Source organism: Chrysemys picta, chromosome 7, assembly GCF_011386835.1.
Source record: "Chrysemys picta bellii isolate R12L10 chromosome 7, ASM1138683v2, whole genome shotgun sequence".
Taxonomy (NCBI): Eukaryota; Metazoa; Chordata; order Testudines; family Emydidae; genus Chrysemys; species Chrysemys picta.
Window position 1 is genome coordinate 110,469,216 of NC_088797.1, and position 15,552 is coordinate 110,484,767.

Below are 15,552 nucleotides of genomic sequence, written 5' to 3' on the forward strand. Positions count from 1 at the left end.
TGTAGACATCTAGGCTCAGGCTGGAGCCTGGGCTTTGTTACCCACCATGAGGTTGTTACTCACCATGAAGTTTTAGAGCCTGGACTCCAGGCCAACCCCGGACATCTACACTGCAATATTTAGCCCTGGTGCACGAACCCCGCAAGCCTGTGTCAGCTGACACAGGCCAACTGTGGCCATGCCACAGGTCTTTTATTGCAGCATAGACATGCCTTTCAAGGCCAAGTGCCAAATTTTCTGTTGGTATCACTGCATTGGAGCAGAGAATCTGGACTAATGTTTCAGAGTAGTAGCCGTCTTAGTCTGTATCCGCAAAACAAACAGGAGTACTTGTGGCACTTTAGAGACTAACAAATTTATTTGAGCATTAGCTTTCGTGGGCTACAGCCCACTTCATTGGATGCATAGTTTGTTAACTTTCAGACTAATGTTGGCTGACTTTCAGACTATGCTGTGAAGACCTATTTTCCCAGGCTCTCTCCACTGGGACTTATCAGGTGGTGGTGAAGGGATATGAAAGAATTTAAAGTAGAAACATTCTAGAGACCAGAGTCTTACTGAACTCTTTACTAAAAGAAGACCAGGACTGAAGGGGGTCTGATGGAGAGAGTCCTAAAGAAAGGGAGGATGTGAGATTGAGTTTATAAAAGAGGAGAGGTCCCGATATGTTTGAAACACATTCCGTGATTAGCCCTTCTCTAAATTAGGTCCTGATCTTGGAGGGCACTCAGCATCTTCCAGGAGTGTACTCTTAGAGAGTTCACAGCAAAGACACCTATGACTGTAGTGGCTAAAGTCTCAGCAAACTGACAGGACCTTCTGTCCAAGGTGAGGGGAGGGGGCACCCCTTGTGGCAGGGTTGGAAAGACTTCAGCCTACTAGGGCCGCAGGAGACTGATGGGTGACCCCTGGTATGTTTGGTGCATGTTTAAAGCTGTTTATTAGGTTTTCTCTGGCATGCTTTTACCTTAAGAATAAATGTTCTTGCTTAGAAAGAGCTGTGTGGTAACTTGTAACTGCAGGCAGTACACTGCTCATAGCCCTTGCACAGAAAGCAATACACTGGCAGACTGGCTTCCTGAGGATATCACAATGTAAGACAGAACTGTGCAGCCTCAAAACCCCTGGTAAGGAGGGAGCAGGACAAGGGCCTCTGCTCAGAGACAGATGATGGCTAGAGAGCTAAGACCTGACTGGGCACTCCTGGAAATGACCATGGAGGGGCAAAACAGGTACAATTAACCTGAAACTGTGACAATAAGTATGCAATACAGACAGACTGATCCAGAACTTTTCATGCAGATATACAGCACCAGCAGCAAGCACTACCTGAATGCTAAAGCTTAGCTAATTTTGCATAAGTCCCAGATGCTATTAACTAGGCACACTTTGGCTTCCAAGCACCTAGGACAATACCTATTTTGTCTGACGAAGTGGGTATTCACCCACGAAAGGTCATGCTCCAATACTTCTGTTAGTCTATAAGGTGCCACAGGACTCTTTTTGTCGCTTTTTACAGATCCAGACTAACACGGCTACCCCTCTGATACTCTAAGCATTCACAAAAAGAAGAACAGGAGTACTTGTGGCACCTTAGAGACTAACAAATTTATTAGAGCATAAGCTTTCGTGGACTACAGCCCACTTCTTCGGATGCATATAGAATGGAACATATATTGAGGAGATATATATACACACATGCAGAGAGCATAAACAGGTGGGAGTAGTCCACGAAATCTTATGCTCTAATAAATTTGTTAGTCTCTAAGGTGCCACAAGTACTCCTGTTCTTCTTTTTGCGGATACAGACTAACACGGCTGCTACTCTGAAATCTAAGCATTCACTTACCCTTGAAATTACAAGTGTACTGCCAATTGTGGTCACTGATATTTAGATATGGGCATTGAGCCATTTGCCTGGCCAAATATATACGCCCAACTCATTTGAATCTCACTCTGAACATAATACACATGTTTGACCTTTTCCATACAAAACAGTGTCCCACCCATAGGAATTGTCAGGAAGGATAGAGCCTATGACCTTGGTTAAGAGTCAGGAACAGAGAAAGGAAAGAGAAGGAGGGAGTAGTTGCAGAGCATAGACAGAGTGAAAATGGAAAGCAAAGGAAGAGGGAAACACTGGGAATTCTGGATCTTAGAACATCTCTGAAGAGGAGTCTTTGTTGGGGGGCACCAGCAAGATGCAAGTGTGTCAAGATGCAGAAAAAAATGGAACAAAGCCACAACCCAAAGTCACAGAGAAAATGACTGTGTCTATAACTGCTTTTCTCTGAATTGCCCACCACAGGGTTCAGGGCTGGGACTAATCCCTCTTTACATATTCCGTTAGTAATAGGGAAAATAGACCTAATTGCAAGGTGTCCAAATTTGCAAAGAGTGTACAAAGAGAGCAGCGAGAGATGACATATGGAGAATATAAGGAGGTTACAAGGTTGAAACATACATCTGGGGAGAACTACCAGGAACATAAAAGAATCAAAAGTGTTTTAGATAAATGAGAAAGAAAGAAAAGAAGAAGGAAATTAAGAAGTCATGATGCGTTGACTACTCATACATTGAAAATATCACAAAGCAATACTGCATTTCCTTAACAGAATGCTTACATTTTATTAAACAGAAATAATGTTTCTCTAGAGACATTAAGGGACCTTTTAACTTCAAAAGCATATGCAGTATCCAAGTCAATTTCAGTACCTATGTTAAGAGTATATTTCTCAAAAATATACTTGAGTGTAATTGAAAAATAGCAAGGTCCACCTGCAGCTGGCAGGGGATGGATTAGTAAATGAATATTTAGTTCTTTGCTTTCATGCACTTATCTCCTTTTGTTCATAAACAGATTAATTGAGGTAAAATGTTTAACCAGAATGCTATGATGGGTCTGGTTCTCCATTACTGTGCACTTTGTGTAGCCAATGTAGTGATATCACAGGAGTTATATTTGGGTAAGGACTACAGGACCAGTTCCCTTGTGATTAGAAAGGTAACACTTTACTAATGGCTATTCCTATGAGGGAGAACGAGACTGATGGACTGGAAAACAGAGAGAAAGAATATGGATGCTAGAGTGCCAGGAAGAAAGGCAAATAGACAAAAAAAATGTCTGATGAAATCAGATACCCTTCGTTTTATGTGAAAGTCAGCTTCAGCTATTTTTTGTTCTCTGTGTTGTAATCCTGAGATGTACGCAATATCTGAAGAAGGTAAAAAATACAAAATAGTGAATTCTGAAGTGGGGAATGGAGGGGAGGGGGGCAAGGGGAAGCTGCATAATCACAGTTTAGATATAAAATTAATTTTAACGCAATGATTCTGTTTTCAAATACCACAGGACTCAAATAAGCATAAAGTTCTAGCAATCAGAACCTACTTGAGTCCACAATCTGTGAAAGAGCTATGCATTCCATACCTCGCTCAGAAAGACTGTTAAAATATTTAATACTGTATTTACTATGCAGAGGGGAAAAAAGATCAAGTCAGTATTTACTAAGGAGTCAACATTCTTTTCAGACATCTTACTAATCTTGCCAATTTCCAACTGCAAGAATAGTGCATGAAAGAAAATTAAAAAAACATGTCTAGGCCAATTTTACTTATAGGATTACTGTCTGGCCTACGTAAATAGAATAAAGAGGGTTTTTCAACTTACTGCTCTGACATAAAGTGCTGTGATTTATTTGGCATGTAACAATATTCTTTAGCTTTATAAATGACATAGCTTAATACAGGTATAAAAGAGAATGAAAACCAATGTAAATATTGGAGGGAACAGGGTCTGCACCATTATTGCACGAGTTTCAATAGGCATTGAGTGCAATTTTCAAAAGCACCTAAGAGATTTAGAGTAGGGCTGGCTAGAAAACAAGAATTTCATTTTGCAAAAAATGTTGAGGTTCTGACGTGTCTTTTCATTCCGACGTGGAACGAAAACAAGAAGGAAGAATGACACCCACCCCAGAATAGCCAATAGCCCTGGAGTGTGAGAGACCCAAGTTCAAGTCCCTGCTCTGGTTCCTTCTTTCCCTTCCTCCCCCCACAAGAAATTCTTTCTGCTACCCGAGAAATCTTCCTTACACAAGTTTCAGTTTCAATGAATTAGCGTGTTTGGTCAAAAAACAAGCAAAACTTTTTCTCGAAAAATTCCCAACCAGCTCTATTTAGGAGTACAAGTACCACTGTAAAATGTCTTCCAGAACTCCCAAGGCACTCAAGGGCAGCAGGCATGTTGCTAATGCCACTTAAAGAATTGCAGCACACTATCATTCAACGCAAGCCAGCTCTGCTGCCTGGTTCAGAGTGGGGCCATAGCTTCATCTTTGGGGTAACTGTGCTCAGAAGAGATTGTGCAATCATATCTGCAGTTGTGGCCGGCTTTGTGGCTCTTTACACCCTTCTCCCCCTTGCATACCTACACAGGCTAGCCCCAATTTAGTAAACTGAGCATCTCCAACCCTCTGAATTGTCTGGAAGTCCACTAATAAATTGGATACTTTGCCAAATCAACTAATCTATTCCTAGCACCTAAAAGCAGCACATCTGAGAATGACATCACAGCATTTAATCATTAAACCTCCCAGGGTACTTTTTCAAGATTGGATATTTGTTCTGGTGTCCCAGCCAAATTCCAATATAGTTACAGAAATGTATCTAAAAATGCCCATACCACTTTCAATTGGATACAGAATTTTCTTCATATCGTGTTCTAAATGGTTATGGTGCACTGCTCAATAACGGCCTTACTCCTCTGCAGAGGTGGAGGCGTATCAGTGGTAGGTGCAATGATGCTAGGTGCAATGATTCCTAAATATAAATAGGGCCTCTGTTATTCAGCTGCACTTGTACAGGAAGTGCCTCTATATAGGGAACCTCTTCTCTCAGCATACCTATTCAGCAACAAGAGCACAGGATGCCATTCTGGTACTCTCTTGAGCAAAAAAAGGCCCCATCTAATGAAAGTGCTATCACTCCATAGTTCTGAGGATTTGTGGTCTGCAGTTTGGGGGCACGTTCAGGTCTTTTCTACATTTACCTTCTTTTCTCCCCCTAGTAATGAACACATGCAGGAGGAAAGTAGTGGGTGATGGAGTGGCCATCTGCTAAGCACCAAGTGATCTGAGCAGTACTGCCAACCCCAGGCATTCCAAACTCCAAAATCATGAGACTGGCTTGGGAGTTTGAAAATTATAAAATTTGGGTTATTTTTGTTTGGCTCCTGGTTTTTGAGCCTTTGTAGTGATATTATTGAGCTATTCTCTGCAGCCACAAGGGCAGGAAATTAACTTTTTTTTTCCCTTCCATTTAATCATCATGAGACTCCAGGAACTGGGGCTTTAAAATAAACTCACAAATGTTATGAGACATCCAAACAATGGTAAGAATTGGCAATACTGCAGGAACCAATAAAAGGAAGTTTGATGCCCCTGGAGAAGAGGAAGGAGAGGATAGTCTCCCTCTCCTTCTCCTGAAGCTTCTGTAGTCACCAACAGCTTGGCCTGCATCAGAGACCAGCCAACACAACCCTCCTGTTTCTACTAGTAGCACTTTGCTCCACCTTCCCCCAGAAGCACAAGAAATTCTGGACCTGAAAATTAAGAATTCCATCTTCTAAGAAGGAGCTTAAATAAACAACAATAATTCTACCTAACACAACTGAAATTTCATTATAAGGTATCTTGGAATGGACTAGGGTTGAAAACCACCCCTTACATAACACAAGACACATCATTTTTCTTTTTCTAACAAAACACCTATTTCCACTCAAATACCCTGCTTTGGGATTTTTCATGACTGGAATCTCCTCTTCCCTACCGCAGATAAACATCACAGGCCCAAATTCATGTGCCATTTTCTCATGTCTGCAAATTTTACCCTGGATATTTACTATAGCAAAGGGACAAATGCATACCACTTTTTTGAGGCAGAAGATCCTGTCACTGGGATATATGGGACAGAGTATGAAATTAAACAAAGGACGTTTTAGGCTGCATATCTGGGAATATTTGCTAACAATCAGACCCACTGGATTGTGGAACAATCTGCCAAGGAATGTGAAGGAAGCCCCTGTTCTTGAGTTATCTAAAAATGGACTGGTCATTACTCTGAAACAACAGGGGATAAACTAGCTGGCTCAATAGATTTTTCTAGCTCTATTTTTTTTTTATAATTGCATATTCTTATAAGAAACAAGACTAAACAAAGGCAGGGTCTCCTCTCTTTACCTTTGGAAGTCCTTGTTGTGTGAAATCTACACACAGAGAGATTTCAAATTGCTCTGCACACAGTATAGCATATGTACTGACAGTCATATAGATATAAAAGTTACATTTGTGCTTACAGAAGTAGCAGCTGCTTGTTGGTACAAAATACTCATACTGAAAAAACAGGTGACAATGAATTCAAGCGTATACAAGTATTAAGCAAATAACTTATGAATTGCCAACAGCTGTTCCAAAGACCTCACCCTGTTTGCCACAGGTATTAATTTAAAGAATGATACCCACCCTCATTTAAACACGTACACACTCTTTCTTGGCTTCTGAGCTATTCTAGACCAAGCAGACAGTTGGTATGGTAAATTTGAAAATGACTACACTATGAATCCTCCATCCTTTTTAAAAACAGACAGGCACACAAAGGAAAACAAGCTCAAGAGAGATTATGAAACTTGGTGTCTAATTTTATCCAATCAGTTTACAAACAGATTTCAAAGGAGACCAAAAGAAAAGAAATTTTGTTGTTAAACTTTATCACAGTTTGATGCTTTTTAGTGTATATTTTGTTCAGAGAAGTATGCTGTATTGAGCCTTTGTCCCAGAATTACACAGAAAGGAAGTAAAACCCCTATTTTTTCACCATAATGGGCAATATTAAAGGATGGAGGACAGAGATTTTAATTTTCCCCTCATATCACTGTTTTACCATTGCAACTTTAAAGAATGTGGCATTGATAAACATTATTTTTCCTTCCTATTCAGTTACATCTTTTTCATATCTATAATACCAAGAAAGAATGCATCTAAATAGAGCATTATTGCCCTCTGAAATACTTAAGCTTTTCACAGTACCTTTCTACTCTGGTGTCATCTCTTGCCTCATCTGAGGTGGCCTTGGCTGTTACAGCTATAGCATCCTTTTCAGATACAGGAAGGAGAGAATGACAGGGCTCAGGGAAGTTGCTGAGGTTATGGAAAAAGCAGTGATATGATTAGTTAGTGGAAAAGAGGTTCTAGGTTGATATTCTTTTGAATTAACATCTATGCTCATACTAGAAATTCAAAATAGTGCTGCAAAAATGTACAGAAGAAAACACTGTTTTCATTTACTGTTTTTAAAATAAAAACCATGTTTGAGGCATTCTTGAGCTCCCAACAAAATGTTTTGCACATACACAAACCCTGATTAAGAAAGCTACACATATGAATTCCTAGCTCAGTACACAGATAATATACAAATGCAACCTCAGTTAACTGAATGTCTTTGGGGACACTTAATATTATCAAACAATCAATTGCATTGTTAACATAATTAGCAGGTGTACTCCCTCCGCCCCCTCCTCTCTCTCTCTCTCTCTCTCTCTGTATTCATCTTTTGTCTGTCTTCTATTTAGATTATAAATTCTTTGGGGGCAGGAACCATCTTTTTGTCCTGGGTTTGTACAGTAGCCTAGCAGAATGAGGCACTGCTCCATGACTAGGGATCCTAGGTGCTATGGTAACACAAATAATATTCAATATGTCAGGGAATGGGACTGTTTTAAATAATAGTGGGTCAAGATAACTGAGGTTAGAGTAATCAAGGTTGTAAGGTAGCTGAGTTTTTTAACTTTCAGATTGCAGTCTACAATGAAAACACTGCAGGCCCAATTTTTCAACTAAAGCACACCTATTAAAGGCTTCTAAGGGTAATTTACTTTGCTAACTTTAGTGCAATGCAGTGTGAAAATTGGGGTCATTACAGAATCACGACAGAGGAGTTTAAGAACTAGGAAAGGTCAATGGAGCTCTTGAAGATCAAGGTCTTTACAAGTCCCAAAAGGTCACTTCTATTATATTTAGACTTTACAAGGTATTTAAAATTTCTTCCACTTAGACCAATTTTTGGTTAAAAGTCAATGGTAGCCATGCCCACCTGAAAACCTGCACCACAAACAACAGATTTATATGACTAAAATTTATCCCTCTGCAACCGTAGGACAATGACAACTCTGTCTCACAAAATTAATTTAAAATAAGTACCTTTCTGTAGGTAATCCTTCAGTAACCATGTCCAGAAGTTCATTGATGTGATGTTTCTTAGGCTCAGTGAATGAAGGGGTTGGTACCTTTCCTTCGGCATTCAGCAGTGAGCTGTCATGTTCTGAATGCATCTTGCTCCATTGATTTTCAGAAGCAACATTAAAATCTGTACTTACACAATCCGATTCGGGCTCCATCCCTGTAATAGTTTCTGAGTGATGCTTTTTTGTTTCTGTCCCTTGATCTTGAATGCTTGCTTGCAAAGCTGCATCACCTTTACTAATTAACACTGTGCCTGTAATACCTGTTTCAGGGGTGTCTCCAAGTTGTTCATTGCCACATATAGAAGCTTCTGCCACTGCTGTGCTGAACATGGTGTCACTTTCTTCCTTCATATCCCTCTTAGTCACACTGCTGAGTTCATGTTTAAAGTCAGCCTGGGAATGATCATCATGGCTTAGTTCATTTTTAAAGTGATCTATTAACCCATGTATTGTTGCTTCTTTTCCCTGCTGTGAGTCTTGAAGATTTCCTAATATTTCCAGGCATTTTCTACTTCCCAAAGCATCCAGCATCATATATGTGTCATCCTGAGGCTTAATTTCATGCACAAGATTATTGTGAGTGGATTTCTCTTGGATTTCACCAGACAACATACAAAGATCATCTCTTTTTACTTCAGCTTTGAAGATGTCTCCTTGGACAACTGTTGAGGCTGATATGTTGCAGGTACCATTGACAGTGCTTGGTTCACAGTCTTTACTTTTCTTCTGCTCATTTGGCATAAAGTCCTGGCACTGATTTTCGTAAGATATTAGATCTTCTGATTCTGCATTACATTGTACAATTAAATTACATTCCTCTGCCTCTGGGATGGCAGCACTTTCTAAATCGTTCTTCGGAACAGTGCCTGTATCTTCTGAAGAGGTCCCAGGAATTGTGGGCTGGTCCTTATTGTCATAAGATGCAGTTAAGTTTGCAGCTTCGGTCCCATCAGATGAAGCAGATTCCAGCTTTTCTATTTCTTGGTCCACAAGAACTCCAGCATTCACACTGCTAGTATGTGTACCTTCCTCTCTTTCCATCTGACTACTTTTTGTGCTTTCAGTTTTGTTGTCCAGCTTTCTTAAATTCGTAGGAGGCAGTTCAACAGATTTAGAACCATCCAATTTGGAAACTTTCTTTTCTGAAAAGGTACCTGGTTGTTTATGTTCCTCGTTTTCTGGAAGCGTTAGTTCTCTGAGCATGTCTTCTTGCTGTGCTGACTTCTCTTTGCTAAAAATCTCAGAATCCAAAGGCAACTCTTGTCTCTCTATTTCTGAGTCACTTTCTTGTCCTGCGTTATTGATGCTTCCATCAACACCTTCACCTACTGTGTTAGGCTCTGAAAAGTTCTCAGCACTTTGCAGAACTGGTATATCTTTAACCACGGGGCTTTGCCCACTGCTTGCATAAATTTCAGATGATGGTTGGGGTAATTCAGTATTCAGAGCGTTGCGCACAGGTTTCTCAAATATTTTACTGAGATGCTCCCTGAAATCAGGAAAGCTGGCACCAGCGGCAAAGGTCCTGGAACTCGGAACATCATTCTCCCTTTTACAGTTTTCTGCAGCCTCTTTGGAAATATTTATTTTTGTCTTGGTTATGCTATTATTCTCTTTCAAAACATTTTCAGTTTTCTCTGCACTTCCAGAGTTTTCTAAGATCTTCCTGTACTTGTCATCTACACAGATATTTGTTGCAATTTCCTCATTACATCCTTCTTGTTTATCAGTAGATGAAAGACTCAGCAGCCTCTCTCCTAGGCTAGGAAGACTGAACAGAGACTCCGCTGAACTGTCACTTTCCTGTGCTTTGAAGTTTACATCACTTTTTGTTCCTTTAGTTTTAATTGCAGATATCTCCTTCTTCAGCTTCTCAAAATTAAATTGTGTTAAGTTTCTTGCAAACTGCCCTGCATCAGCAGAATCTAGTATGGGTGAAATACTCTCTCCTTCACACTGGAAACTTTGGCCAGGAATACTTGTTTCTTTCATAGAAGTATTTTCTAAATGTGCTGCTTCAGTGCTGTTTTGATCAGCTGTGCTTATTATCCCTGGTGAAATGTCTTTTAAATGCACAGGTACGGTAGCATCAGCTGTACTCTGCAAATCAGAAGCAACTTCTACGACATTTTGGCATGTTTTAACTACAAGCTTATTATTTAGTAACACACCCACAATACCGTCATTCTTACAGTTTTCAGGTTGCTGGCTAGCTTCACTATGATGATCCAATGCAAAGGTCGATGTAGAAAGAATTGGGAATTCTTCTGTTTCAGAGCCAACAGGCAGATGCTCATTCTCGGCTTTTTTAATGCAGTTTAATGTATATGAAGCATTGTTGGGAGCCACTTCCCTGTATTCCTGTAATGCAGAAGGATTTTCCTTTGCACCTGAATTTGCATCTACTTTCTGATTGCTTGTCTCTGTGATAGAAGAGTCCCTTTCAAAATTTAGTTTTATATTTTCGACTTTTGGGATGATTTCGCTGTCTGAAGTCAGATCCTTTTTTGTTTCTAGAACTGAGCCTTTCACCAACGATCGCATTTTTTCAAGGTTTTCTGAACTAGGTATTTGAGTATCATTCTTGTTTTTTTCATACATATTGTCCTCAGAGTCATCATCAGACCATGTTATTTCAATATCAGTTAGTGAAGTCTGTGGTATATCAGTGACACTTATTGAATTCTGCGCCCCGGGAATACAGTCAATAGCAGCAGCACTGCTTACATTAGTATTGTCTGCTGTCTTACATATGCTGTCTGGCTGTTCATTTATGTCAGATTCTTTTGAAAATGCATCATCTTGACATGCTTCTTCATGTTGACTGACTGAGATCAAAGAATTATTCTCCTGCTTGGGCTTGCTAGAGATCTGCCTACTGAAGCGATTTCCTTCTGCCTCTAGGTCAGTTTTATTTTGTTGAGTGCAGTCTTGCAAAGTAGCTACCTTCAGATCAGAAATATTCTGCAAATGCTCAGTGTTGCACATGTTCCCTTTCATGCAAGCAGTACTTTTATTTGAGTCCTCCCCTGGCACTGCATCAGGATTATATCTGAATGGCTCTGGCTCTAGCACAGAAGGTGCTGTTTGAGGGCTGCTTGTAATGTCTAGAGACATATCTGATTTGCTTCTGCATACGTCCTGACAGTCACTGTGATAACTTAATTCCACTAAATGCTCATTTTTCTGAGCCATTTCTTTATGTTCCTGTTCATCAGTACTTGTGACAGTATTCAGATTGCTTTGGTGTTTGTCTTTTTCAAATCCTATATTTGAAATGTGCTGTTGACTCTTTCTGGCAGCAAAGTTGAGGCGCTCTCTCTGCTCTGTTTGTGGAAGGGTTATTGAAACATCTCCCATTTCTTGCTTTTCTTTAATATAGCTTTTAAGGGTCTCTGGAGAGCCATCTTTGTCACTCTCGGATGGCTGTTTATTCTCAGTTATGCTGCTATCATGTAATCCTTCTAAACTCCACTGCTTTTGCTGGGGACTGAACTCCTCAGTATTTGCTGATGCTTGAGAGATTTCAGAATGAACCACTTGCATACTTTTGTCACTTTTTGCAGCCATTTGTTCCTGCTGAACTTGCTTTGGTGTGTCAGATGTGCATTCCTTTTTCAGTGCCAAATCTTTATCATCTACATAGCTTTCCACTTCAGCTCTGCATTCCTCCTGCTTAATTTCATTATTTTCTTTAATGTCTACAGCACTGCTTTGTTTAACAACAGTTACAGGTACGCACACAGGATCACTATTAGGCACCTCCGCTACTTGTCTGTTCCATTCTTTGCTTTCACAAATACGTGAGGCCTCCTGAATTTTTGCTTTATGTAGTGCAACACAGTCAGTAGTTCCTATCAATTCACTTAAGCCCTCATGTTCAAGTTCTGATTTGGGAGTTTGTCTATTTTCTTCAGACCCTTCATTGCTTTGAAACATTTCTTGATGCTTAGTTTTGCACTCTGACTCCAATATAGCTTCTTTAGCAAAAGTGTGTTCCCAGGATTCATCTTGCTTAGTTTGCATAATATCACTGTCCTGAGAGTGCAGAAGCGGTGAACCATGTGCATTAACTGAACAAACCTTTTCAGTCATTTTATAGCCTAGCAAGGCTAAAGTTTTGTCTTCTGTGTCAGTGTTAAAATGATCAAAACTCAGAGGGCATTCTTCCCTGGCTAACTGTGGAGTTTCCACAAGTGGAAAGCTGCACTTTGAGGACAAGTCGTGTGTGGCAATTGCTTTCTCTTTGCTCATTTGTTGTTCAGGTTCACACTGGAAACAGAGTGAATGATCTTCAGCTACTTTCAAGTTACTCTCTGAATTCAGATGCTTTTCCACAGCTTTTTCATTTATGTCACTTTTTAAAGTCTTGTCTGAAAAGCTGATTTCTTTGAAATCATCCCCCCAGTTGGCATCCTTTCTGTCCTGCTTGTTGCTATTATCAAAGTTCAATAGTATCCCTTCTGCCTCATTTAACCCTTCAGGTGATGCACTGGTTGCTATAACTTGCACTTCCTCTGTTCTCTCCTTTCCCACAGAAGCTTCAGTTTTTTCTGCAGGTACTTCAATGTCAGTTTCTTTTAGATTCAGCTCTGTGGGTTTACTCCCACAAGTTAAATCTAATACATATTTTTCCAGTGCCAATCTTTCATGTACCATGGAATCTTCCTTGTTGGAATTCATAGCATTTTCTACATGAGAAAGAAGGATGTTTTCTACTAACACGATATCAGCTTTTATTGTTTCATTAATGCTGTCTTGATCTTTTGTGTTTTCAGATGTGAGATCTGTTTTTTGCTCTCCCTCTGCCTTAAGCAACAGAGGCACATTAAAAGGTTCAGTGCTAACAAACAAATTCACCTTTTGAGGCTCTTTTTCAAAACTGGGCTCCGCTGTTTTAGAAGTTGGTTTTTGTGCTTTACTTCTAACTGGATCGTGGTGTTCATTTGCAGATACAGATTCCCCTGAAGGTTCATCTGTCTTTGGTACCAGGAACAGGTCTGAAGAGTTTAAAGTGCAAGGTGCTGGTTGCTTCCCATTGTTTTCAGAGAAATGTAGGTTTGGGTCATTCCCTTTAGTTGTGGCTATATCTCCTCTACATAAACTGTTGGCATCACTGAACTCAGGGTTATCAACCAAACACTGAACATTCACAACTGCTCCATATTTTTCATTGTCTGAGCCTCCTGTTGTGGGATAATTTAGGATTAAGGTTTCCTTTTTCATTAACAGACCCTCTGTGCCATCTGTTTTCTGTCCACCTCGCTGTATTACAGTCTGCTCCTTATGACCCACTTCCAAAAATCCTGGCCCCTGCTTGGCCTCTTGAGTGGTAAAGTAATCTCCTGCTTCTTTACCCTGGGGTAATGAGACAGCATGCGAATCCCTCTTGTCATCCAGCTGTTCACTCTGCCATAATGGTTCTAATTCACATGAATTTGTTTGTGTAACTCCTTGTGTCAAAGTAGCTTCTGCAGACGGGCTAGATTCTAAGCTTGTATTTTCTGGATCATTCTCACTCTTTTTGATAGAAGAGGCAGCAATATTGTCACTTTCTGGGCCACTGTCCACAAATATAGCATCTGCTGTTCCTATTTCTTTGTCATCCAGAGTGTTTGGGGAAGGCACCGTTACAATACTCTTTGGGGTTGGTAAATCATCACTGCTGTCCGTGAGATCTGCTGTGACATATTCTTTGGCACATTCTGCTAAAGGCATGGAGATAGGTAGACTTCTCTCTTTTGCTTCTGCAGCCTGTATTAATAAGTCAGAACCAGTTTGTCCTCCATGTTCTTGCAGGATATTACTCTGTGTCGTCACCTCTGCAGACACTGCACATGAATTTGGATCAGATAAACCTTCAGCAGTGTGGCTACCGATGCCTTCATTACTGCTGCTGCCAACAATGGAAATGTTTATTTGTTTCATATCAGCAAAGAAAGTGGAGCAAAACATAAAAACAATTCATGCCACTGAGGTTTCAAAGCCATGCAGTACATGCACTGAAAAGTTGACAATCTGCTTCAAGAGGCAAGATACCAGCGACACATTCTATAGTGATTCAAAAACTCATGACACTGAAATATACTTCCTCAGCCTTGTCTACTCTCCATCATACTTGCCTTATGTTTTTTTTTACCTCCCCACATATTTGGTATTAATAATTTAATTCCTACACTACTATGTTTTTCCCTCCAAAATGCTGACAGAAAAAAATGAAAAAAAATTATAAAAGAGAGAATTGGACCAAAAAAATAACGAAATCCTCAATTTTGCAGTTCCTTCTAGCATAAACCTACCAGTGGAGTTAGAAATGTTTGTTTAGGGTTAAAGGACCTGATGTCCCTGATCATCAACATCATCATCATTTTGTTGTGCTTTTCTTGATCTTATTCAATTAAGCAATAAGGGCCCCATCTGTTAAAACACTTACTTCTGGGTGTGGTGCTTACTTCTGTGAGTACAATAGTCCCATTGATTTCACTGCGATTAGTGATACTAATAAGCGCTGCACCTGATAGTAAGGGTTTGCAAAATCTGGCCTCAAGACATGAATGTGTTACTGCATAAAACTGCATTTAAGCTCAGTGGAGGCTAGTCATGAGGCCAAAGGTTTCCGCCCACAAACCTGCATTGTCATGCAATAATACACACTTTGGACTGGTCTACATGGGGGGGGGAGGGGGGGGGAGAGAGAGAATCGATCTAAGTTATGCAACTTCAACTACGTGAATAACGTAGCTGAAGTCGACGTACTTAGATCTACTCACTGCAGTGTCTTCACTGCCGTGAGTCAACTGTTGACACTCCTCCGTCGACACTGACTGCACCTCTCGCTCCGGTGGAGTACTGGAGTCGACAGGAGAGCGCTCGGCGGTCGATTTATCGCATCTATACTGGACACGATAAATCGACCCCCGCTGGATCAATCGCTGCCCGTCGATCCAGCGGGTAATGTAGACAAGCCCTTTGTCTGGCCTTTTTGATGTGTTGTTTGTTTTTTCAATACATATAAAAGAGATAACTGCTTGCAATAGCTATTTCTCCCCCTCAGAGAAAGGTTGAGGAAGAAGAAATGAAGAGAATAAGATTGAGAGTGTGTGTGTAGCGGGGAATAGGATATTTTCTATGATTTATCTCCATATTCATTTCACTTAAAATTGGGCTGATGATTAATCACAGTTAACTCACGCAATTAACTCAAAACAATTAATCATGATTAAAAAAATTAATCACGATTAATCGCCATTTTA

At 40.2% G+C, this 15,552-nt stretch overlaps 1 protein-coding gene across 34 annotated transcripts in view; it reads right to left on the reverse strand.

The window, feature by feature from the left end:
- Positions 1-15,552, reverse strand: part of TACC2 (transforming acidic coiled-coil containing protein 2) — a 218,333-nt gene that overhangs the window by 138,563 nt on the left and 64,218 nt on the right. For 22 of the 34 annotated variants that reach the window (XM_065552304.1, XM_065552288.1, XM_065552302.1 and 19 more), the window contains 2 exons: positions 8,256-14,195; positions 7,086-7,196 (listed from right to left, as the gene is read on the reverse strand). The exons of 2 other annotated variants lie outside the window; for them this stretch is intronic. In XM_065552304.1, the coding sequence (XP_065408376.1) occupies positions 7,086-7,196; positions 8,256-14,195 (6,051 nt within the window). The remainder of the gene's footprint in view (positions 1-7,085; positions 7,197-8,255; positions 14,196-15,552) is intronic. 10 more of the 34 variants (XM_065552306.1, XM_065552290.1, XM_065552305.1 and 7 more) reach the window with 2 other exon arrangements.